Source organism: Protopterus annectens, chromosome 13.part0 (assembly GCF_019279795.1).
Source record: "Protopterus annectens isolate FY-2018-M chromosome 13.part0, PAN1.0, whole genome shotgun sequence".
Classification (NCBI taxonomy): Eukaryota; Metazoa; Chordata; order Ceratodontiformes; family Protopteridae; genus Protopterus; species Protopterus annectens.
In genome coordinates this window covers 1,196,953,481-1,196,979,846 of record NC_056747.1, presented here as the reverse complement: position 1 = coordinate 1,196,979,846, position 26,366 = coordinate 1,196,953,481, and the positions used below count along the sequence as shown (strand labels likewise).

The 26,366-nt window shown below is 40.0% G+C and overlaps 1 protein-coding gene across 1 annotated transcript in view; it reads right to left on the bottom strand.

The window, feature by feature from the left end:
• Positions 1-408: 408 nt before the first annotated feature.
• Positions 409-26,366, bottom strand: part of RNF113A (ring finger protein 113A) — a 379,605-nt gene continuing 353,647 nt past the window's right edge. Inside the window, exon 10 of the mRNA XM_044055201.1 lies at positions 409-1,302. Within this exon, the coding sequence (XP_043911136.1) occupies positions 1,220-1,302 (83 nt within the window). The 3' untranslated portion in view covers positions 409-1,219. The remainder of the gene's footprint in view (positions 1,303-26,366) is intronic.

The following is a 26,366-nucleotide window of genomic DNA, read 5'->3' as shown; positions in this document are numbered from 1 at the left end:
ATAGACCAGTGAAGGCTTGCTTGGAAAGGCAACCACAATTTTGGGAATTCTGCACCAACGACTGGTAGGCAAACCCAAACACTCTGAATGCTGCAGTGTACTGAAAATGTGTAATATATCATGGCATAATAACAGGATTTACTGGTTTGCGCTTTACCTAATTTATCCATGCTCCTTGTTCTTTTCCTTGTTTCATTTATTTATTTATTCAAACAAGAGACCGAACGCCATTAGAAAATGAATAGCAACTACTACATATGCATACATTAACTATAACAAGGTAAAACATAAATGAGAAACTATGGCAGGCATTGTACAGTCATCGAGTAAAGTAACCGCATGTGTGCAGAAATGCAAATCGGAATTTGTCCTTAACATACAACACATACTTTTTTTTTAATAAACTAATGTTGCCAAAATAAATGCTTTAATCTATGTTTTGTTAGAAGCAGTTTTCCACAGGCTTTCTTCTTTATGGCATAAATTCATGACACCGCAAAACTGGAAAAAATGTACATCAACTGCAAAAATACACAAACAGTACTACAAGGTGCAAGGTGGAAACCAATAAAGAAACTAAAATTTATCTCTTTTCTTGAACAGGCAAAATCAAGAAGCTGGTACAGACAAAAATAATTAAATGTCAAACGAATCTTTTTAATTAAAAATTATACTTACTATATACAATTACTATCGTTAAGAGCACCAGAAATGTATAAGCTCCTCTCAAATGCATACAAAACTTGTTATTCGTAAGATGGCTCATCAAGGTAATGGTTAAAATACCATTAGACCGTGTTACCAGTCTCTCATTGTGGAATGCAATGTCCAATACTAGTAAACATCCGCCAGTAACCTGCAACAATGAATGTCTGCAGATGTAACTTGAGACTTGCATCCTATCATTTCCTGCCTCCATAAAAAGAAAACAAGATTCTGGTTAGACAGATAAGGTCACGGACTCGCTTCTGTCCGTGACTCCTCGGCAGTGTCTAGATCAATTTACCCTCTCACCCTTGCCCCAACTTAAATTCATGAAAAGAAATCACCTTGGAAGAGCTGGTCCTATGTAGTAAAGTCTAGGAAGAATCAATGCTTCTTATGGCAAGATGTAGTCAGCAGATTGTGGCAGGGGCAGACTCCAGCAATAAAAAAGGCTCATAAGGGCCCAAAAGACTGAGCACAGCAAGTGTATGAAAATGTAACTCAAACAAAATTATTAATTTTCCTCATCATCATGGTCTTCATGATCCGAGTAGTCAGATGTGTTCCCTTTCATCTTTTCCATCTTTGCAATCAATTCTGAAAAGGAAACAAGTATACATTTTACATTAAAAGAAGCAAGGGACATGGAATATAAACCAACACTCTCAGCAGTAGAAGTTTTCTGATAAAGTACACCAGGTTTAGAAATGGTAAAAAATGGCTAGTTTTCTTCTTTTCCTTGTACTTAAAGTTAATATTTCTTACAAAAATAATTATCATGAGAACTCATGTTAATTCACAGTTTTAAAATAAAAAGTTATGTACTCACCATAATGTTCCTATCTGTGTTGTCCACTTTCATTCTTCCTAAACTTTTGGGTTCGGATTAGATACTCCGATCCAACTCTGCCACTTCTTCCACACTGTAGGACTTTTGAACTCTCGAGCTCCTCCCTTTACCCACAATGCCCCACTAATCTAACATAGTTCTATGGGCAGCAAACTAGATCTGAGCTAACAGAAAAGTAGGAGATCACAAAGGAATGGAATCTGAAGCTCAAACAAGGACTAGAGGTTCCTACAATACTCTTTAATCTCCCCAGAAGTAAAATAATGAGATGATATGTAGGTGGGAAGTTGAGGAAGAAAGAAAATTGGTAACACAGATGGAACACTATGGTGAGTACATAACTTTTAATTCTGATGACGTAATTTTCATTCATTCCTCAGCTGTTGGGGCAGAGTCCCAAGCTACATAAATCCCGGGAGGGCTCTATGGAAGGATATTCTGGAATACAGCTCAGCCAAAGGCCGCTCTTCCCCTACAGACCAGATCCAGTTTGTAATGAGCAATAAAAGGATGAGGATTAGCCCAAGTTGCAGCTTCTCAAATATCATCCAAGGAAGTTCTTGACAAAAAGGCTGACGAGGTTGCCATTGACCTTGCGGAGTGGACTCTTTGTGGTCTTGGTAAAGTAAGCCCACTTTTTGATAAACAAAGTAAATATAATCAATCAGTAACTTTAGATACTGGTTTGCCTAGTTTGAAATCAGAAAAGGAAACGAACAATTGTTTAGATTTTCTTAAACCCTTAGTTCTGTTAATACAGAAGTGTAGTTGCCTGTGAACATCCAATAAATTTAACATATACTTGCCATTGTTTGAAAAATTTGGCAAGAAAACTGTTGAGATTAATGAACTGATTAATACTAGACTCATAAACCACCTTTGGTAAAAAGGATGGATTAGTCCATAAAAGATACCCTATCCTTGTGAAAAACTAAATAAGGAAGTTTAGAAGACAAAGCTTGGAGTTAAGATACTCTTCTGGCAGATGTAATAGCGACTAAGAAAATGATTTTCCAAGACAAAATTTTAGCCAGATTTAGCTGAAGGTTCAAAGGGAGGCTGAGTCAATGCTTGAAGCACAACATTTAAATCCCAACGAGGATTAATGGGGGGTATAAGTAAAAAAGTTCCTCTTAGAAAAGCTTTGCAAAGTTTAGAGGAAGGTAAGAGTTATTTATACCCAAATAAAAGTTGGAAATGGCTGCTAACTGTACTCTACTAGTTGAAAAACTAGCATCTTCATTGAAAATTGTGGCTAGAAAGTCAAGGGCATTTGAAATTAATGCTGAAATGGGGTCTAAATTTTTGCTTGGGGCCCAAAGGACAAATCTTTATCATTTACTCTTGTAAATCTTTCTGATGGAAGCTTTATGGGAAGAAAATAAAATGTGACAGACAGAGGAGGAAGGCATGGGCTGTCTAGCAATCAATGGAACTGAAGAAACCATTTGATCAACTTGAGGCCTGGTATGTCCGGGTTAGTCATGTCTGTTGGAAGAGAGGTGGTCTAGAGTTGGATCCAGAATCGATGGTGGATGTTGAAGATGCGGCCAAAGGAAGGGAAATCAAATCTGACGAGGCCAGTAAGAAGCAATGAGGGTAACTGTGTTCTTCAATCAAGATGCATTCTGTAAAAATTTGGGAATGAGGGGTAATGGAGAATAACTGTAAAGGAGATAGGGGGCCAAGCGTAAAGTACAGCATCTCTCAGTGACTTCCCTGGTGGGGGGGGGGGGGAATCAGGGCAAATAACCTGTTGCATTTGTTGTTGAGGGGAGAAGCAAAAAGATCGCAGCATGGTTGGCCTCATTGATGGAAAATTCTCTCCACCATGTTGACATTGAGAAACCACTTGTAAAGCATCGAAATGGACCTGCTTAACTTGTCTGCAATCATGTTGGATTTCCTCAGAATTTGTGTTGCTATTAGAAAGCGACTGGAAGAGATTGTCCACGGTCATACTCTCACAGCTTCTCAACAAATAGGGTAAGATCTGGTTCACCCTTGTCTGCTGGTGTACCAGACCACTGACATTGTCTGTAAATCGCAATAATTCCATTTGGGAGAGTCTTTTGAAAGGCCTGCAACTCTGGGCTCTTTGGGGACGATGTGCCTTGGACTTTCTTCCCCAAGAAATGCCCCCGCCCCCTGAGCGGAGAGGTGTCCAGTCACAGTGGCATTCGGTTAATGGGGAGCAAAAGCAAGGCTTTTGTTGAGTTGACTGGAGTGGATCCACCACAGAAGGTAATTTTTACAGTCTTGAGTGATTTTGACTAGCATTGATAATGGCTGTCAGAGAATGGACCATTGAGTGGCTGGAGTCCACTGATGGATTCTTCTATGGAACCTAGCCAATGGTACAACGGTGATTGCTGCAGCCATGGAACTCAACGCTTGAAGTATCAATCTGGCTGGGAGGGAAGAATTCTGAACCATCTTCTTGACCTGTAATTGTATGGAGTCTATTTGAGACAGAGGAAGAGAAGCTACTTGAGTGACTGTATTCCGATGAACACTGATGAATTCCAGACTCTGACTTAGGGTGAATTGAGATTTGTTGTAATGGATTGATATTCCCAGATGGGAGCACAGATGGAGTAAGCAGTCCCTTGTTTGAATCAGTTGATGCCTGGTTGGAGAAGTCAGGAGACAGTTGTCTAGATAAGGAAACATTTGGCATCTGAGCAGTCTCAAGTGAGCTGCTATGACTTCCATGCACTTGGTGAACACTCTTGGGACTGTGGTGAGACCAAAGGGCAGTGCTCTGAACTGGTAATGACTGGTACCCAACTGGAAGCGTAGGTATCTTCTGGAGTGCCTGTTCATTTTGATATTGACAGTAGGCATCTTGAAGATCTATAAATCACATCCAATCATCCTTGTGCAGAAATGGCAGAATGGTCTGAACCGTGACCATCTGGAGCTTTGTATATTGAACAGACTGACTCAGTTTGCGGAGATGCAAAATTGGTCTCAAGGCGCCTGTCTTTTTTGGCACCAAGAAGAATCTTGAGTAAGTTCCGGATCCTCTCTATTCTGGAAGGGCCTCTTGGATAACTCTTTTGTAGTAGCTTTTTTATTTCTAGAAAAGCTGCTTCCTCTGATTGGGTGGAACATCTGGGATTTTCCTTGGAATTGGTGGAAGGGGCTGGGAAAATGGTACAATATAACCTCTGGATATTACCCTCTGCACCCATAAATCTTTTGCGATATTTAACCAGGCTGTCTGGTGCAAGGATAGACGACCCCTGACTGCCTCCAGAGACAAACAGTCAGGCCTCCATTCAGGAGTGCTGATGACCTCAATCGGAGAATGAATCTATAGATCCCTGGTTATGCAGACCACCTCTGCCATGGGGATGGCATCTTCCATTTGAGTTTTCCCCTCTGCCTCTGGGGAAACTATCTCCACATGACTCCTGGAAAGGACCCTTGGACTTTTTAAACCACATCTTTCTACCACCTCACTGGTTCCTATAGAAGGACCTTTGAGAAGTAGAGAAACATACACCTACAGCAGACAGGGTTTTCCCCTCTTGTTCGCACCTGGAAAGTGCGTCTTACCTTTGGCCAAAAAGAATGGTTCCGTCAAAGGGTGCACTGGCAAAAGACTTAAATGATTCCGCAAAGTCACACAAGCACTTCCAGGCATATCATCTAATGGAAATGCCTGAATCTGCTATCCATGAGGTAACTTTGGCACCATGTGAGATTAACCTCATGGACGAATTACATATTGATCGATGGGTAGCCAGCTGCAAGGAAATTCTATTCCCTTCCTTGGAGGACATGGATCCCAAAAGAGAACTGGTAAGCTCTTTGATCAGATCTCTCTGAATTCTGGTAAAATATGCCAAATAATTCAGTGACCTAATGGCAAATCATAGGCATGCTTTCCAAACCTGTCCAGCGCCCTAGACTCCCAGTTGTGGGGTGGACAGAGGAACTCTGTTCTGCTAGTTCCTTTCTCATGGCTGCCGCAACCACCATGGCATCAACCAGCACACCTTTACTCCAGTGTGAATAGTCTTTTGGAGGTACAAGGATTTTATCTGGTCTCTTAGGAACTGGCTCAATGGTGTCTAGTTCCTTCCACGCCCACTGAGAGGCCAGGTCTACAAGCTCATCAACAGGGGGAGTTACCCCACAGGTAGATGGGCCAGACCCAAAAGCCTCCAGAAAAACTGATTCCTCTTGGGAAAGGTTATTGGCATACCAACTACCTCTTTGTTTAAGGAGTTCCAAGATGTCTTCAAAAGAGACATTCTCAGGTGGTCATCTGGGGGACCCTCTCCTCTTCAACAAAATCAGTGTGGTCAGTGACAGACTCCTGCGGGGATTCTAAGTGCCTCCTACTGCATGCTCTCTTCTGAGGAAAGTCCTCACTGGGATGCTCGGGGAAGTATCAGGAGAGGGAATAATGCCCTGACAGGTGGACTGCAGACTACCTTGGACTGGCTGTCCCTGTGAAAGGGATGATAAAGTCTCAGAATGCAAAACAAAGATGTCTGAGCTGAAGACATCAAGGTTATCTGTTCTCTAGGTATAGAGAAGACTCTCTCCACTACGTCAAAAGCAGAGTTTCTAGGAGAAGCAGAAAACAACTGCTCTGACACTGGACCCTCTTAGATCATCGGCTCCTGCCACCCCATTGGCACCTCACCTGAGGCAGGAGTCAGAACACAGCTATCTAATGCTGAGGAGAAAGGAAGGACTCCATAAACTTCCAAGTAGACTCCAATGCCCCAGAGCTAATGCCGACACTTCAGCTCCAAGAGTCCTCCAGCTCTAAGGTGCTTGGTGCCAGTTGACACGGAGAAGCCATCGGAGTCGCAAAACAATCTTTAGATCCGAGAAGACACTCCCAAGGATTTCAAATACAACAGCTCCAAAACCGAGGTATGGATTGGACAAGGAGAAATCGATGGTGGTGTAGCTTGATGGAGGCTCTTAAGACCTGATTGGGTTGGAGCCGAAAAATCTCCTATTTGAATCTGTGTCCTGAGAAACTTACTCATCATCCTATCTAAGTCTGGACTGGATAGGCTCCTGGAAGACTGGAGAGTTGATAATGTAAAAGGTCTAGAGTGTCTTCTGGGTGACTATTTGAGGAATGGAGAAGGCAGTCTGGAAGAAATATACTCAGATGTCAATGGGTGGCTATGGATTAGAGGAGATCTTTCTGCCCAGAGCTTCGGATAAATTTTTGATGGAGGCTCTGATGAGGGGACCGAAGTTGAGGTAGAGGTGGAAGGACAATCAAGAGAGCTTTTACATGTCTCCTTTTCCTTAGTAAGAGAATTTACTTTTTTTTTTTTTTTTTAGGGGTTTGAGTCCTAGTAACTGCAGGAGAAGTTTTAGAAAGAAGAAGACCTCTAAGAATAAGCATGTTCTCCCTGTCAACTAAAACTCAAAAATTAAAGCCTGCACAAATATATTCTCTATCCAGGTGTTTCGGGCCTAAGCAGTACACATTCCCTGTGGGCATCACAATTTGGAATTCTGTGCCCACAGGAAACATTTTAAAACCGGACGGTTTATCCAATATTTCTATCCAAAATAGAAATACGACAAATGTGCAATAAGAAATGTTATGTATGTATGCAAGTATATATACAAACAGGTATAAATATATATAGCTACACATAGTATAGATAGGGCTTTTTTTTTTTTTAACAAGGAAAAAAAGAACTACCAACAATGGTATTGTAGAGTACTTACAAGTACAAGAAGGGAAGGAAAGACTACAAACAATGGTATTGTAGAGTACTTACAAGTACAAGAAGGGAAGGAAAGACTACAAACAATGGTATTGTAGAGTACTTACAAGTACAAGAAGGGAAGGAAAGACTACAAACAATGGTATTGTAGAGTACTTACAAGTACAAGAAGGGAAGGAAAGACTACAAACAATGGTATTGTAGAGTACTTACAAGTACAAGAAGGGAAGGAAAGACTACAAACAATGGTATTGTAGAGTACTTACAAGTACAAGAAGGGAAGGAAAGACTACAAACAATGGTATTGTAGAGTACTTACAAGTACAAGAAGGGAAGGAAAGACTACAAACAATGGTACTGGAAAGTACTTGAACAGTAAAAGAAAAGGCCGTTAAAGGAAAAGAATATAATGGCAAAAAAGGGAACAAGGGAGCCAAAGAGATTGAAAGAGCAACAAAATATAAGTATCTAGCAAGAAAATAAATGAAACTAAAGTCACATCAACTACTAGCGATTACATAAATATTAACACTCGAAAGCTCACAGTTCTGTTCGTAAGCTGTTCATAATGGACGCAAATGAGATCTGAGGTATGTTAAGCTGGTGGGGCATTATGAGTAAAGGGAAGTGCTCGAGAGTTCTGGAAGAAGTGGCAGAGTCAAATCGAAGTACTGAATCCAAACCCAACAGCTGAGGAATGAATGAAAATGACATTAGATCTGATATTTCTCAACACTGCTGTTAGGGCTATGGAACAAAATCCACTAACAAAATAATTTTGCTCTTTTGCATTTCTCGATGCATAATATGATTTATTCAAAGCAAATACACTTCACAATATTCTACGGTGAGTTATTTTACATGTTTTCAGTGGAAAGATGATGCAAACCCAGAGCTACATCTAAAAGAAAAAAAAAAGTAATGAATGTTGGTCAACAGAGAAATGCAAGGCAGCCTGGAAGTCAGAAAGTGATGGAACTGCTGCTGAAATGCTAACTGAACTAAGCACTGAAATACTCTACATACTAGTTTAAATCAGCTGAAGGTTTTGCATAGTTATATGCGAGTAGCTTGCTAAACCTTCTCTCATCACCACAACAGGAATGAATGCTTTGTATGTTCACATACAGGAAGCTTGTTAAAAGTACTCCTTTCCTACAAGGCAAGTTTAGCAACAAGTTCCATTTTAAAGTCTACAAAACTATAAAGGAAAGACTACTCAGACTATGGGAAGGGAAGTATCATGGTGTACATCCTGAATAAAGAAAACGTTCACTCACTTCATGTACGTGTCCTTAATATTTTGTGGGAGTAAGAACTGTAATCTGCTCACAGCACACCAAAAGACCAACCTGACCGTACACCACTAATGAATGAACCCCACACTATGATGCAGGAGAACCCTGTATAAATAGCAGCATGGGCATTGGGAGAGGCTGGGGTTGGTGGGAGGATGAGCTTCAGTGGCCACTGCCAGCTCACCTATCCTGAGGGTCAGAAGGCAACAAGGCGTGCCACATTAGCAACATCTACTGAAGAGTGGGTGACTGTGGAACATGTTGGGCAGGCTTTTGATGTTGGAGTGGATCAAGCACCAATGAGTTGGGGAGTCAGGCATGTGTGTGAAAACATGCATGTCCTTCCCCAACCAAGCAGCCACGGAGAAACCTGCAAGCCACCTATTACTGAGGGGTTTGGTGGCAAACTCTTCTGAAATGGGACTGGTGCACCTGTTTCACTCCCTAAAGTTAGGGAACAAATGGGCTGACAGGGCTCTCTAGACTGGAATGAATGAATGAGCCATGGGACTCATGCCCAGTCCAGGATGTCTAGCTCTTATTCCTGGAATGAATATACAAATCAATTAAGGTTCAGGAAGATGAACCACAGGGCAAGTCCCAGAGGGACCTGAAAGATTTACAGGACCAGTGTTTGACACAAATGCATTTCCTTTTAACACTAACCGGTCTACAACCACACTGCCTACCTGCAATTACATATGCAAATTGCCACTTTAATTTCTGAACTCCACAAAAAGTAGAAACAAGCCACAAAAGTGATAATTGCTGAAAAAGTGAAAATAGGCGGTGTTCTATCCTGCTTAAGAAAAGCATTAGCAAGAAATGGTATTATATAGCTCTTCTACAGTAGTTTTAAATATACATCTCAATGAGGCTACAACAGATTTTCTGTGCTTTGGGAGTCCCATGTTGTTACGCAAGTGTCCAGACAAAATATGGCATCAAAAGTGAAGAAATATTTGCAGAACTGAAGAAATATATGTATAGACTAGAAAAACATTTGATTTCCAAAGTTTATACATTGGAAATACAAATATAATGGACTTAACTTTTAATATGGAATTCTTTTGTTACAATGAAATACAGCAGAAACCTGGAAGCGCTGGATTCAGAAATTCATTCTCTTCTTCAATATGAATGAATTAGCCAATAAGCCTGAATACACAGTGTGCTACATTCTCACATGCAGCAGGAAGGAATAATTAATGGCACTTGACTATAAAACTTTTATTGAAAAGAGAGAAAACATCAGCACTTACAGAGAAAAACAATTAGTGTGAGCCTAGAAAGAACGGTCATTTATTCAACATATTTTCTTCACAAGAACGCTAATTCCTACGCAGACTGCAGATACATGTATTACTTAGCAGAAGAACAGACCCAAAGACTGATTTGCTATGCTGCATGATTAACTGATCAGAGCTAGAACAATTTACAGAAGAGTATAGTATGAACAAAGGCTAGACTAAAGAGAAACAGACTTGGCCTTTTCAAAAGTTTTGGATGCTTGCAGAACAAGTGAAATTACTAATACACAGTTGAAAAGAATAAACTGATGAAAAGGATGTGCTTAAAATAAAATGAGAATCAAACAAGGCAAAATGAGCATGTGATTTCAAAAACACACGACAGTGTCATGTGGTAATGTACAGTAACAATAGCAGGTTTGGCTAGAAATGTGACAAGAAAAACTTGTCTTGCACTTAATATGTTCTGCAGAATGTGTACTACAGAAGAACTTTAATAAGATATATAAAAGGAAAATGCATGTTGTTGAATAGAATAAAAAAATTACAAATTGGTACTACTGAAGTAAAATAATGAGGTACAGTGAAGTCAGAAAATGCATCAAAAGCAGAGACAAGGAAGGAAGCCAAAATGATTGTTTTAACACCTTTAGTGAATTAACACTTAAGATACAGGTAAACATACATTTATATAAAAGAAAACAAACCATGTTAACATGTTCGCAGTTACAAACATATTGCGTGCACTCTTTTATATGATCATCAATCCAACATTACATAAATTGCTCAATTCCTGCCTTCTGTTAAACCTCACTCCTCCTGCAAAACATTATTCTGCATGTATTGTTCCGATTTCAGTTTATATGTGATTTGCTCCCACCTTTTTTCTAAAGATCCCTCTCCCAGTTCTTTTCATCTCCACATTCACTATTTCAAATACAGCTGGTTTACACTTTGATTTCCATTTTCTAACAACTGCTTTTTTGACAGCCACAAGAATTAAACTCAACAAGACCTATAGGCAATTCAGATCCTGAATCCCAACTAAAAAAAAAAAACATTTACCTAGTCACTTATTTGCTCACCCAATATTTCTGACAGTGTACTCTGTAGAGGATTTTTGAAGTCTGCCAACTCATTACACTCCCAGACATGTGTTCTGAGTTGCCTCTCTCTTCCCAATCACACTTCTGAAAATTCATTGAGTCTGTTTGGGGATAAAATACCTATGTATACACTTCCAAGCAAAAATCCTAAATCTCCTACTTTCATTTAGGATTCCACTATCCATTTCTCTGTCTATACTCAATTCTCAATAGAGAAGGTAGTGTTTAGCCTGCAGTCCAAATGTTTTCTTGGCCTCTTTCAATTCTATTACCTTTACCTCTCCAGTTATTTGCTTCCAGTACCTTGGTTCCTTTGCCCGGTTTCTCCAGTAACTTCCAGACCCCTTTTGCCCATCCTCTGTATCCCATAACTGCAGTCATCTCTATCAGCAGACTCTCTTTTCTCCAGTTTTGTGTGTTGGCTTAGTTCTTAGAATGCCTTCTGTTACTTTATCAATAACATTCTGTATGACTGTTATTTTCCTTAAGGATCTGCATCCAAAATCCCAGTCTCTCCTTATTTCTTTAATAGTTCCCCTGCTTCATCATCATCTCTTTCCAGTCTGAATTATAACTTTCTGCTTGTGTTATTTATATAAGCCTTAACTGTAATAGGTCTAAAATGCTCCTTCAGATCAGGTAATCATAAACCACCTTGTTCTATTGGAAGGATCAGCTTATCCCATTTGACCCTTTCCCCCCTTCTGCTCCCACATAAAATCCGACTCCATTACACAACTTCGAGTCTACTTGATAAAAACGCACCGGACCTGCATATAAAACTAAAAGCACTAAAAATATTTTCACTGCTTGTATCTTGCTATCCACATCAATGAAAAACGAGCTTCTAGTTTCTCAGTTTCTGTATTATCTTTTGTTTAGTCTCTTCCCACAATATCTTTAGCTCCCATAATGGATTCCTTTTTAAGCCATTCTTCTAAATACTTCATTTTATCATGTCCCCTTAAATATGGGTATTGCTGAGCCAATTCAGGTGTGGATACACAGTTTACAGCTATAGCCTTTTTTTTTTTTGCCTTCATAAATTCATAGGTTCATAGACGGTTACTAGGCTAACTTCCCTTACAAGCTTAGCCATATTTATCTCGAGTTGCTCTAACTGTCGGTGGTTAGGCGAGTAAAGGTCGCAGAGGTAAGGGTCTATATGGTAGTTAACTTCTGCCCAGAAGGGACATGGGCACCACCTCAGGAGTGAATTTGCAGTCACCCATTCATTGATCTAGGTTGTGTTTGAAGAGGGTCATGAAGGGGCTCTGTTTCACGTCAATTGGAAGCTTGTTCCAGAGAAGTGGCAGCCTGTGGGAGATGTATTTGTCTCTCCAGCGAGACTTGTTTGTGTCAGAGGCTAGGTTAAGATCCCAGGAGTGAATGACCCTCATGCAGTTTGATTTACGAATGTGTAGCATCTCCACCAGGGCCAGGCCACAGATTGGCCTGTAAGCCAGATACAGGTCACCCCTTATCAACCTGCAGGAGACGGAATACAGTGACAGAGTTTTTGGTCTTTCTGCACAAGACTTTTGTGTACCCTGTAATTTCTTGGTGAGGAACCGCTGTGGTCTCTCTAGTTGCTGCAGGTGAGATACATGCTGCAAAAAGGAGCACTATACTCAATTATTGGTCTGATGAGTGCTGAATATAATGGAATTATAACATCCTTAGATCTAGATGTGATGTTTTTACTTAAAAGATGTGCCACACAGAAGGATTTCCTTACTACTGTGGATATGTGGTGATCAAAGTTCAGATTGCTATCAATCGGAGTACCCAAATAATATACCACTGGCTCTGCACTTAGGGGAATGTAATTAGCAGGGATGCTAGCTTTCCCAAAGGAATAATAATGCATTATTTTGCATTTAGCTTTAATCCGTGGCTTTGGCACCAATCACTAATTGCATATCCCAAAAAGACCTGAAACTGTCTCAGAATGTTCCACAACACAGAGAGGCACTCCTGTTTTTATCAGGTACAAAATAATAGAGTAGGCAAATAAGGCCAACTTTTCTTGATTACCATACTAATTATATTGTTGAATTTCTGGGGCTCTTATTTTCTTTGCCAATGGATCTAAATATAAAGTACAACTATGTAAGAACTTAACATAACAGTAGATGTCCTACTGATCACTGTTGCAGTATTCATAACAGATACGGTTTTTGTGACGGATGTCCAGCTGAGTACCAAAATTTTACCTTCCAGAGGGTGTATGTCTCGTGTGTGACTTCAGTTTGTCAGTCAGGTATAAAGGTGGATGTAGCACCAGATCTTCAGACCATCTCCAATCCAGTGACCTAAAGACAACTAGGAGAGGAAACTGGTCAGCTAGGAAGGTGCAACTCAAACAAGTAGGAAGCTCCCCCCACAAAGGGATATATGTGTAATCTGCATATAGACTGGAAACAACAAATAAACTGTTAAAGCACAAAAAACAGGCAACCTTATGTCCGGAAAGCAGGCTTTAACCCAAAAGAAAGCCAGGAACCAAAGTTTCTCCTTAACGCAGAAATTTTAATGTTACAAAAAAGAGCGTTTTCGCCGTGACTCCTGTCACAGCTTCATCAGAAGAATAACATATGAAACAGCTAAAAAACCTGTTTATATACTAAAACAGGAAGTGAACAAATAATTGCATTTCCTGCAGCAGCTCAATTTACAAGTTGATATTAAAAACTAAAAACCAATTTTTATAATTAAAAAACATAAAAAGTGTGTGTAAATATACATCAAACAATGGGGTAAATAAGCCAAAAATACAAAATACACAAATTAAGTGTTTAAAATAAAGTATAAAGTAACTTCATCTTTTTTCTAGTATAAATGGAATGTGTTCTAAAGTACCACTTTGGGACACCCCTTCAAATGTGTTAAGACAAAAAAATAAGGGGAAAAGTCACCTAAAATAACTCTTTAGTTTTAGTATACATGATATGTTGCAGTTTTCATTCAGACCAGGTGGTCTGAATGCATCTAAATTTAACTGCCAAGTCAATTCTACGTTTTCAAGAATTATTGAAAATGGGCCCCCCCTATTCGTTGGAAGGACCTGATCTATACCCATAAAACTAAAGGTGTGACCTGGATTGTTGTTTACATGTTTAGCCAAAGCGTTTTCCAAGAGGGTTTTTTTTATTGCGTAAGAATGTTGGTAAACCCTCTCTTTTAATTTACGGTTAGTCTTCCCTATGTAAAAAGATGGACAACAATTACACAAGGCAATATAAACAACCGACTTTGATTCACAAGTTATCTTGTGGTTAATTAGGAACTTTTTATTCCTAACTGTGAATGAGTTACCTGTTCTCAAATTTACACATATTACAGCATCCACATTTAAATGAACCCCTAAATCTGGTAAAGTCATGGGAACTAGATGTATGTTGTAATAACTCTTTAAGGTTGCTGCCTCTTCTGTAAATAACAAAGGGACGCGATCCTAACTTGTCAATTAAATTTGAGGAGTTAATTACTAATGGCCAATTTTTTTAAATAATAGCCCAAATATCCATAGAATTTAAGTTATATTGAGTAATAAAACTCAAAGAGAAACTCCTCCGCTGTTCTGGACCAGTAATATGATCATTTTGATTGGCAGTTTCATTGTCAATCATTACCTGAACAGAGTTGTGTTGGTCAAGCAGAGGTTTATAAAAACCTTTTACTCGTTTAGAGTCAACTTCAAAAATAAGATCATTAATGAGTGGTAAAGGGTATCCACGGTTCATAAATAAATCCTTTAAGAACTGGCACTCAAGTCTGAAGTCTCTTAATGTGCTGCACATCCTTCCTGCACGAACCAGCTGCCCCTTAACAATAGACTTTTTTTGTTTAGGTGGATGGGAGCTGGTGTAGTGTAGGAAGGAGTTGCAATAAGTTGGCTTTCTAAAGATCCTAGAAAAATACACACTTTCATTAAAGTCCTTAGCCAGTCTCACATCAAGATAATCGACTTCAGTTGTTGAGAATTTGTGTGTGAATTTCAAAAACTGTGTAGTAGTGTTTAGGAAATCAACAAAAGTTTTTGCCTCATTTTCACTGCCCTTAAAAAGGATGAATATATCGTCCAAGAATCTAGTGTAGTACATAACGTACTGCATAAGATTTTCATTGGACAATACAAAGTGCTTTTCCCAAAAGGCTACAAATAAATTAGCCACACTCGCCCCGCAGGGCGAGCCCATGGCTATTCCACACTTTTGTAAATAAAACTGCTGATCAAATGTAAAAAAGTTTGAAGATAGAACTATACCTAAAAGTTCAATCACTACATTTATCTCAACCTGGGACGCATTGAGATCTTTAAGAAGTAGCTGAATCCATTCAATTGCCTCATTGTGTGGAATAGATACAAACAGGTTTTTTAGCTGTTTCATATGTTATTCTTCTGATGAAGCTGTGACAGGAGTCACGGCGAAAACGCTCTTTTTTGTAACATTAAAATTTCTGCGTTAAGGAGAAACTTTGGTTCCTGGCTTTCTTTTGGGTTAAAGCCTGCTTTCCGGACATAAGGTTGCCTGTTTTTTGGGCTTTAACAGTTTATTTGTTGTTTCCAGTCTGCTTGTCTTCATGGATACAGGCACTCCTGTCAGTCCGGTAAGCCCTAACCTATTTGGGACAGCTATCCAACAAGCAAAAAGTTTGAACGATGTGGATATTTTATCTTTATTAGCTTCAATTTCTCAAAAAATTGAAGCTTTGCATGTGCGTATGGATGCTATGGAACAGCATCCTTCTTTTACTGCTGAGGACATTCCGACTACTGCACTTCAACGTCATGCAGTTTCTGCTTCAGTAGGGAGTGTTTCCTCACTTCCGGCAGCTCAACCACCTCAAGGTTTACCTCCCCGAGGCTACAAACAAGGTACTGCGACTTTGTCTTCCCTTAATAACCTTTCGACAACGTCAAGGGAGACTGTTGTGGTTCCATTACTACAACAGGTTGAAAATGAACCTGTTTTGAGTTATGCTTCAGTGGCCAACTCAAACTTACAATGACTACCTGTTTCCAATGCGAATGGAGGGCAGCACGCTAATTCGGAAGGGGAGTGTTTACCTTTGGCAGCTTGGATAAATAAAGAAAACCCGTTTTCTTTTCTTCCTTCCGAAGCGACTTGTCTAAATGACTGTAATGTTTCTGTTTCAGTAACCGACACCAACAGAATTAACGAACGCCTAAAGGTACTTGACTTTAAGTTACTTAGACTTAAAAAATTGCAGCTGGAAGCTGCATACTTTAGGCAATGCATTAAAGAAAAGTTAATTCCAAAAGGTTTACGGAGCAGTTTTATTCCTTCAGGATTGTTGGTTGACCAGGCTTACTTTCTTGAACTGAAATGTCTACTTCAAGAACAAGGCTTTCAATTGTTAAACACTATTGTTAAACATTATGATGTCAATATATTGTCTCTCATTTCTGAAGTTAATATTTTGGATGATGAAATTAAAACTGACATTTCTTTCCTGCAATTTAAATACGATTATGATCGTATTTTTTCTAGCATTGATGCTTTGCTATCTAAATTAAAAACTAACAAAAACAAAAAGTTAGTGAGGGATAGGACAGCATACCAGTCTAATAAGGCATACCCTAACTTACAGATTCGAGGTTCAGCTTCTAATTCTGCAGGACCAAATGGATCTTCTGCTACCATAGAGGCTGATGTCGTGCCTGATGAACAAGCGGATGGTGAGCAGCAGACTACCCCTTCTACTCAGGGTGTTAGAAGAAGTAATAGGATAAAGGGGTCTATTACTGTAAATAATAACAATAAAAACAAAAAACCAACTGATGGAGTTGGTCAGTTTAACCAAGGTCCAGCCACGACCCCAAGTGAGAGTGGTTTTTTAGGGAATCAACGGCGGAGAAATGTAGTGAACACGAACCGGAGGAAATAACAATTGATGGTTCCACCCTTACCGAATTTCGAAATCAACCTCTTGTACCTATTGTATATACCAATCACAAGAAGGACTTTACAATTTATAACTTTTCAACTTTAGAATTAGACTCTGACCTCGTTGAACTCCTGGCTTTGGGGTACACCTTTGTTCCGAGTTCCTATGGGAGTGTAGCAAAGGTCCTTATTGACTTAAAATGCTTCATTCGTAAGTTAAATTTGAGACTGTTATTTAATAATGAAGCAACAAATGTTAGTAATAAACTTAGGCTACCTAGTGTTTTTAACCCTCCTATTCAGCCTAATTTATTACTTTTTGAACAAATGTGTGAGATTGGCATCAGACATCTCTTCGCTACCCATAAGATGAATACAAGCTTGGCGAGCATGAATATATCTATAGAGCAACGCCAATGGCTGAACAATCTCAGGTCTCTACCTGTCAGGTTTTTAAAACCTGACAAAGGGGGTGGGTTGGTGGTCTTTGATGATTACCAATACAAAGAGAGAATGTTTCAAGTACTTGATTCAGTTGCTTATGAAACTTCTTCTCTCAATGAAATTCATGTATCATACGGTCGTATCCGCTGTTATTTCCGTGACCTTTTTCTTGCAGGTAAAATTGATTTAGATACGTATAACTACATTGATATTATATCACCAAAGTTACCTGTAATGTTCGGAATACCGAAGATACACAAAGACCAATCAAACCCCCCTATGAGAGCACTTATTGACGGTAGGTCATCTATGACCTACCCTTGTTCAAAATTAATCGATAACATTTTGTCAAAATATGTGAAAAAAATACCTACTATTTGCAAGGACTCATGGTCTTTTTTGCACGATATTAACAACATAAATTTCAACCCCCATTTGAACTTTTTGACAATTGATGTTATTGATTTATATACATCTATTCCACACAATGAGGCAATTGAATGGATTCAGCTACTTCTTAAAGATCTCAATGCGTCCCAGGTTGAGATAGATGTAGTGATTGAACTTTTAGGTATAGTTCTATCTTCAAACTTTTTTACATTTGATCAGCAGTTTTATTTACAAAAGTGTGGAATAGCCATGGGCTCGCCCTGCGAGGCGAGTGTGGCTAATTTATTTGTAGCCTTTTGGGAAAAGCACTTTGTATTGTCCAATGAAAATCTTATGCAGTACGTTATGTACTACACTAGATTCTTGGACGATATATTCATCCTTTTTAAGGGCAGTGAAAATGAGGCAAAAACTTTTGTTGATTTCCTAAACAGTACTACACAGTTTTTGAAATTCACACACAAATTCTCAACAACTGAAGTCGATTATCTTGATGTGAGACTGGCTAAGGACTTTAATGAAAGTGTGTATTTTTCTAGGATCTTTAGAAAGCCAACTTATTGCAACTCCTTCCTACACTACACCAGCTCCCATCCACCTAAACAAAAAAAGTCTATTGTTAAGGGGCAGCTGGTTCGTGCAGGAAGGATGTGCAGCACATTAAGAGACTTCAGACTTGAGTGCCAGTTCTTAAAGGATTTATTTATGAACCGTGGATACCCTTTACCACTCATTAATGATCTTATTTTTGAAGTTGACTCTAAACGAGTAAAAGGTTTTTATAAACCTCTGCTTGACCAACACAACTCTGTTCAGGTAATGATTGACAATGAAACTGCCAATCAAAATGATCATATTACTGGTCCAGAACAGCGGAGGAGTTTCTCTTTGAGTTTTATTACTCAATATAACTTAAATTCTATGGATATTTGGGCTATTATTTAAAAAAATTGGCCATTAGTAATTAACTCCTCAAATTTAATTGACAAGTTAGGATCGCGTCCCTTTGTTATTTACAGAAGAGGCAGCAACCTTAAAGAGTTATTACAACATACATCTAGTTCCCATGACTTTACCAGATTTAGGGGTTCATTTAAATGTGGATGCTGTAATATGTGTAAATTTATGAGAACAGGTAACTCATTCACAGTTAGGAATAAAAAGTTCCTGATTAACCACAAGATAACTTGTGAATCAAAGTCAGGTGTTTATATTGCCTTGTGTAATTGTTGTCCATCTTTTTACATAGGGAAGACTAACCAGAATTAAAAGAGAGGGTTTACCAACATTCTTACGCAATAAAAAAAACCCTCTTGGAAAACGCTTTGGCTAAACATGTAAACAACAATCCAGGTCACACCTTTAGTTTTATGGGTATAGATCAGGTCCTTCCAACGAATAGGGGGGGGCCCATTTTCAATAATTCTTGAAAACGTAGAATTGACTTGGCAGTTAAATTTAGATGCATTCAGACCATCTGGTCTGAATGAAAACTGCAACATATCATGTGTACTAAAACTCAAGAGCTATTTTAGGTGACTTTTCCCTTATTTTTTGTCTTAACACATTTGAAGGGGTGTCCCAAAGTGGTACTTTAGAACACATTTCATTTATACTAGAAAAAAGATGAAGTTACTTTATACTTTATTTTAAACATTTAATGTGTGTATTTTGTATTTTTGGCTTATTTACCTCATTGTTTGATGTATATTTATACACACTTTTTATGTTTTTTAATTATAAAAATTGGTTTTTAGTTTTTAATATCAACTTGTAAATTGAGCTGCTGCAGGAAATGCAATTATTTGTTCACTTCCTGTTTTAGTATATAAACAGGTTTTTTAGCTGTTTCATATGTTATTCTTCTGATGAAGCTGTGACAGGAGTCACGGCGAAAACGCTCTTTTTTGTAACATTAAAATTTCTGCGTTAAGGAGAAACTTTGGTTCCTGGCTTTCTTTTGGGTTAAAGCCTGCTTTCCGGACATAAGGTTGCCTGTTTTTTGTAATCTGCATATAAGTAAGTACAAGGGAAGGAAGGAAGGAAGGAATACTGAAACAGTGATCAGTAGGACGTGTACTGTTATGGTAAGATCCTAAACAACTGTATTACATCCTATGTGAAATTACTGCTGCATTATTCCTAACAGAGCAGTGATTCCCAGAGCTGAAGAGAAAAAAGTGGGGTGGATGGCTAGAGTGAAGAAGAACTGTCCAAGAGATGAGAGAGGCCTGATCTGGCCAAAGGCAGCCCTAGATCTGGAGAAGGCATCAATTTTGTAGTACTTGGTGAAGGTGTACACGGAGGGCCAAGTGGCAGCTTCCAGGATGGATCCAACATCAACACCCTTTTGGAAGGCACCAGAAGATGGAACTGCCCAAGTGGAATGTGCTTTAGGGCGGCAAGGCAAAGACTTACCCTGTAGTAGGTACAAGAATGTGATTGGCTTTGATATGCAGGATGCAAAAGTTTGCTTTGAGACTGACTGACCCAACTTGGCATCCATGAAAGAAAAATAACTGGACAGTTTTTCTGATCATCTTTGTTTTGTCCAAATGGAACCTCAGATGCCAGTGAATGTCTAGAGTGTGCAAGATGTTTTCCCCCTTATTTTGAGGGTTTGGAAAGAAAGTAAATCAGGTGAATGGCTTAATTAAGGGGCAGTTTATTCACTACCTTAGTCATAAAAAAAGAACAGTTGTGTAAAAATCTTACCATAACCATAGATGCCCTTCTCTTATATGTCGCAGTATTCTCACTGTGGGATCCTCTGCCTCAGGCGACCCGAATGTCCAGCTCCTATGCAAACCGTAAGCCTGGCTGCTGTCAGGTGCATGGGACATTACACACAGGGCCATAAACCATGAGCCTTGAATGTGACGTCTGCATGCACTGATCTCAGAACTGACTGCCCAGACGGACAACAGCCTAAGGAGAACAGGAATTATGCCATCCAGAAAGGGTAAATGTGATGGGGGATAGGAGGGAGGGCAGGAATACTGCAACAAGGAAGAGGAGGACATCTATGATTATGGTAAGATTTTACACAACTATATTTTCTTCTGTTCTCAAGTTGCAGTATTCTCACTGTGGGAGAGTACCACAACTCAAGAGGAGGAAAGGACTGAGGAAGAAGTAACAGTTTCTAGGAAACCACTGGAGGACGGCTCTTGCAAATTCTGCCCTGGCTCTGGATATAATGTCCAGTTTGTAATGTTTGATAAAAGTGTGCACAGAGGACCATGTGGCTGTTTCTAATATGATGGCTATATCCAGGCCTTTGAGGAAGACTCCTGAAGATGCCACTGCTCTAGCAGAATAGGCCTTAACCTTGTAGGGCAAGTCTTTGCCATGAAAGGCACAGCAGAAGGCAATAAGTTTTTTGTATCTAGGAAGATATACTCAATTTGGATACAGCTTTCCCCAGGGCCCTGAGGTGGAAGGATACAAAGCTGATCGGACCTTCTAATGCTCTTGATCTTGTCCAGGTAAAATCTTAGTTGCCTGTGGACATCAATGGAATAGAGCACTCTCCCACTGTCATTCTAAGGAGAAGGGAAGAAGGCGGGTAAATAGACTGGCTGAGGGATAGCTCATTGAGGTCTGCGTGTGCAGACATCACATTTAAGGCCCATGGTTTATGGCCCTGTGTGCGACATCCCATGCACCTGACAGCAACCAGGCTTAAGCTTTTGCATAGGAGTTGGACGTTTTGGTCACCCGAGGCAGAGGATCCCACAGTGAGAATACTGCAACATAAGAAGAGAAGGACATAGGATTGGTCCTGAGGGTTACTCTGTCCCTGTGTAAAATAAGAAAGGGAGGAGCAGCCATGAGTGCCTGGAACTCAGACACTGCCTGCAAAGGTTAGAATCCATAGAATGACTTTTGTCCATGTGCAGAATTTTAAGATGGCAGATGTGGCCAGCTCAAAAGGGGAGAAAACTTTTCCAGAACAAAATTAAGATCCCATGGTGGAGTAATTGGTTTTCTTGTAGAATTATGGTGCAAGATGCCTTTCAGAAAGAGTTTGACCTCTTCCCTGGACATGAGAGGAGTATCAAGAAGCAAACAGGCACTTATGAACAACAATTAGGCATTAATGGATGAGTAGGCCAATCAAGAATGCTCACAGAGACACTGTAGTACAGTGGGGACCTCAGATAAAAGTGGTTCCAGTCTGTGTTCATGGCACTAAATGGAAAATCTTTTCCACTTGGCTGAGTAGGATTTTCTGGTAGTAGGTATTCTGTCTTCCTAAAAAATGATGCAGTAGGTGAAACAATGAAGCCACAGAGAAGGAACGGATGAGATGAAAAGTTTAATAGCTTTAAAACAGCTTATGCTTCCAGCAACAATCAGCACATATAAACGTTCCACATTACATTTTCCTTTACATATTACTTTATCAGATGTGGGCTCAAAGAGAAATCAACAGACCTATAAAGCTACTCTACAGTTGTTGTTCTTCTTCTTTCGGCTTTTCCTGGTTAGGGGTCGCCACAACGGAACTCCGGTCCGCTAATGATTGGCAGTAGATTTTTTACCTGTAAAAATCTACTGCCAATCATTAGTGGACCAGAGTTCTGCTGTGGCGACCCCTAACCAGGAAAAGACGAAAGAAGAACAACTGTAGAGTAGCTATATAGGTCTGTTGACTTCCCTTTGAGCCCACATCTGATGAAGTAATATGTAAATGAAAACGTAATATAGAACATTTATATATGCTGACTGTTGCTGAAGCAAAAGCAGTTTTAAAACTATTAAACTTTTCATGTCATCCGTTCCTTCTCTGTGACTTCATTGTTTCACCTACTGCATCGTTTTTTGGATATTCTGTTTTCCTGTAAAACCTGTACCACATCCTCTGAAAACAAGGGTCTTTTCAGATCAGAACCTAATCATCCACAGAATGAGACAGAGGTTAGGTTGAGATGTAGTAGCAGTCCTTTCTGTTGGATGATTACATCTGGTTGAATAGGAATTTTCCAGTAGTTTCCCCTCTGACAGATGGAACAGGATGAGAAACCAATGCTATCTTGGCCAGAAAGGGGCCAGTAGCAGTAGTTTTGCAGCATCATTTTGGATTTTTAGCAGGACCCTTGGAAGAAGTGGCAATGGAGGGTAGGCATATAGGAACCTCCCTGTCAAATGAAAGGAGAAAGTGTCTGTCTTCCAGTCTAAAGGAGGTGGGTCCTGGTACAGTGCAGAGGGAGCCAGTGATGCTCTGGAGATGCAAAGTGGTCTACTTGTGGAGTGCCTTAGTTATGCATGATTGCTATGAAGACCGGTCTGTTCAGCATCCATTCGTGGGGGTCCACAAGGTCCCTGCCTAAACAGTCTGCCAAAACATTCTCTAGAGAGGGAATGTAAGCTGCTGTGAGGGCCATGTTCAGTTGAGTGTCCAGTTACCAAACCTCCTGTGCCAACCTGCACAGCGAACAAGACCTTTTGCCCCCTTGTTTGTTTATATACCACATTACTGTAGTGTTCTCTGTGTACAACAGCAGAGTTCTTGATTTCCAAAGGTGTGAGAAAGTCTGTACAGCTTGCAGAAAGGCCCTCATTTCTTTCAGGCTGATAAGTTCCTTCAAAAGAGGAGAAGGCCATTTCCCCTAGACTTTGTGAGATCCTGTCCAGGCACCCCCAAGCACTGTCTGAGGCTTCAGTGTGGAGAATTTGGTTGTGAGGATCTGGGGGTGAAAAGAAGACCCTGGTTCTAAGAAAATGGTTTCTCTCACCAGAGAAGCTCCTTGATGCAGTGCAGCAGAGGAATGAGGGTGTCTAAGGGGTGAGGCTGAAGTTTCCTTAAATGCAGCCTGGCCGGTGTAACCACTGTGATGGATGCAGCCATGAGCCCCAGAGTCCTGAGGATCTCCCTTGCAGTGCAGTGAGTCACTGAGTAAAGGGTACAGAAGCCTACCAGGCTGAGGACTTTTTCCTGAGGAATACAGGCCTGCATTCTACTTCTGTTTAGTCTGCAACCCAGGAAGACTAAGTCCTGAGTGGGAATGAGAGGAGATTTTTTTGAAATTGAAGGTGAATCCTAGATTGGTTAGGAGCTGTACAATCAAGTGTCTGGATAGAGCCTGAATCAACAGGTTAACCAGGTAAGGGAACAATCTAAATTCCCCAGAGTGTGGCAGAAAGCCACAGCTGGGGCTAGATACTTTGTAAAAACTCTTGGGGCAGTGGAAAGATCAAAGGGCAAAGCAGTAAATTGAAAATATGATGAACCAGAGAAGAACCGGAGTAATTTCCTGCAAGAATGATGAATGGAGATGTGAATATAGCTATCCTTGAAATCTAGGAACACCAGAAAGGCCTGAAGAAGAATGAGGGCAGGAGGGTGTGGTGATTGTATTTTGAAAGCAGGCACTTTCAGGAATATGTTTAGCATGGAGAGATCCAGGATGGGTTTCCGATGTAAATGTGTCAGTAGTGACTGTCGTATCCTGTTTTGAGAGCCTGGGGTGAAGTAAGTTAGCAAAGGGCTACCAGCTTGTGGTAAAGGATTTAAGAGGTTCTTAGTTTTGCTCCCTTGAAATGATCTTCCACCCCTTTGCCCATCCTTCTACTTCCCTATCAAAAAGACTCTTCTTTTCTAGGAGGCAGTAACTACAGAAAATGGGTTCTGACCATTATCAACGAAAGCTGTGCCATGTCATGGAAAAAGTCCCCCTTTAAAAAGCTTCCTTTTCCACCTATCAACTAGCTTTCTTTGCTCAGTCCCATTATTCACTACTTACTAGCACAAAACACCATAGGAAAAAGTTTAAGGATGGGTTTCCATTGTCCATCCTTCCTTGGTACAAGAAAGATCCTGGAATAAAAACTTTTTCCTATGGTGTTTGTGATTGTGAGAAGGATAGGTTATTGAGGACAAATATAAGTTGTTTGTGTGGGACCATGTCAAATGCTTTAGACAGGTCTAGGAAAGTAGCAGAGGAGAGATGGCCATTGTTTTTATGCTGAAGGATAGTGTTAGTAAAGGAGAGTAAGGCAGTGGTGGTGCTATGGTTTGGTCGGAAACCATGCTGAGTATTGGAAAGGAGGTTGTTAGTAAGGAGGTAGTCTGAGACCTGAGAGTGTATGCATCTCTCTAGTATTTTGGAGAGTGGAGAGAGAATAGCTATGGGGCGGTAATTGGTTAGTTCTGTGGAGGGTCCGCTTTTGTGGAGGGGAATTATATGTGATACTTTCTACAGTGTGGGAACATAACTTTCTGACAGAGATCTGTTAATCAAGATGGATACTGGGTAGGCCAGAGCATCAGCTGCGATTTGTAGGTATTCACTTGGGAGGTTGTCTGCTGCTAATTTGGTGGGTTTAAGTTTAGGTAAGAGTTTTTTTTATGTTGGAGGTAGGTACAGGAGAAAAAGAGAGGGCAGTGGGGAGATTAGTAGTTGAAGGTGTGGGTTGGAGGGGAGGGGGGGGTTGTGTTGCTTAGATAGTATGGTTTGTGTGAAGTGTGTGTTGAATGAGGTAGCAATATTTTCTGAGGAGTGAGGGATGTTAGGAGGAGGGCAGTGACTTTACCTAGGTGGAGGATGGAGTTTATGGAGGATCAGAATTGTTTGGGGCTGTGTTCGGAGGAGTCTAGGGCAGACTGGTAGTATTGGAATTTGTCCTGTTTTATTAGCCTTTTAACTCTATTGTGTAGTTCTAAGAATTTCTGTCTAGTTGAGGGGGTCTTGGTTTTGCGCCAGTGCTCCCAGGCTTTATCCCGGTTTTTCATTTCTGACTTAGTGGTTTTCTGTAACCATGGGGAGGGCTGTGCTTTGATTCTGGAAAGTCTTATGGGGGCATGGTAATTACGGATGGTCAGGAAGGTAGTATTAAAAAATGCAACTGCGTCATCAAGACTGAGGTACTTTAGAGGATGCCAGTTACATTCTTTGAGGGATGAGATGAATGTGAGTGGGTTAAAGTTTATTTTTTTACGTATCTGACGGTAGACAGGTTTAGCTTGGTATAGGTATTTTTTCAGTAGGAATGTTGGGGAGTGATCACTGAGGCTATCTGATAAGCAGCCTGTTATATATGACTGGGGGCTCTTACTGACTAGTATCCAATACAGGGTAGTGTGCTTGCTGGAGTTTTTATTTATCCTGGTTGGCGACTGGACTAGTTAGTTGAAGCCATGAAGGTTTACATGATGGGTTGGATGGTTGCCAGTCAATATTGAAATCACCTAAAATTATAGTTTCTTGGGGGAGATGGTGGGTAGACCAGCTGAGGAGGTTTTCTAGTGGAGGGATGTTTTGGCCAGGTGGGAAGTAGCATCCAATTATATTGATGGTTTTGTTTTGGTTTATTTTGAGGTTGGTATATATTATTTCTTCATTGCCTATTTGTGGAGCTGATAATTTTAAGATCTGGATGTTTAGATGCTGTTTAAATATTATAGCTACACCGCCTCCTTTCTTGTTTAGCCGGTCTACTCTTAGTATGCCATAACCTGTAGGGAGTATTTGCTCACTGGTAATGTGAGGTTTTAGCCAGATTTCTGTCAGGATGACTATATCTGGGGAGTACAAGTCTATGGTGGCATGGAGTTCATGGACTTTGTTGGATATACTTCTAATATTTAGGCTTAATAGAAGGAAGTAATTTGGCTTTCTATTGTCTGTAATATGGTAGAATCTGTGGTTTCTAGTCTAATTATGATGATTGGGGTTGGAGACA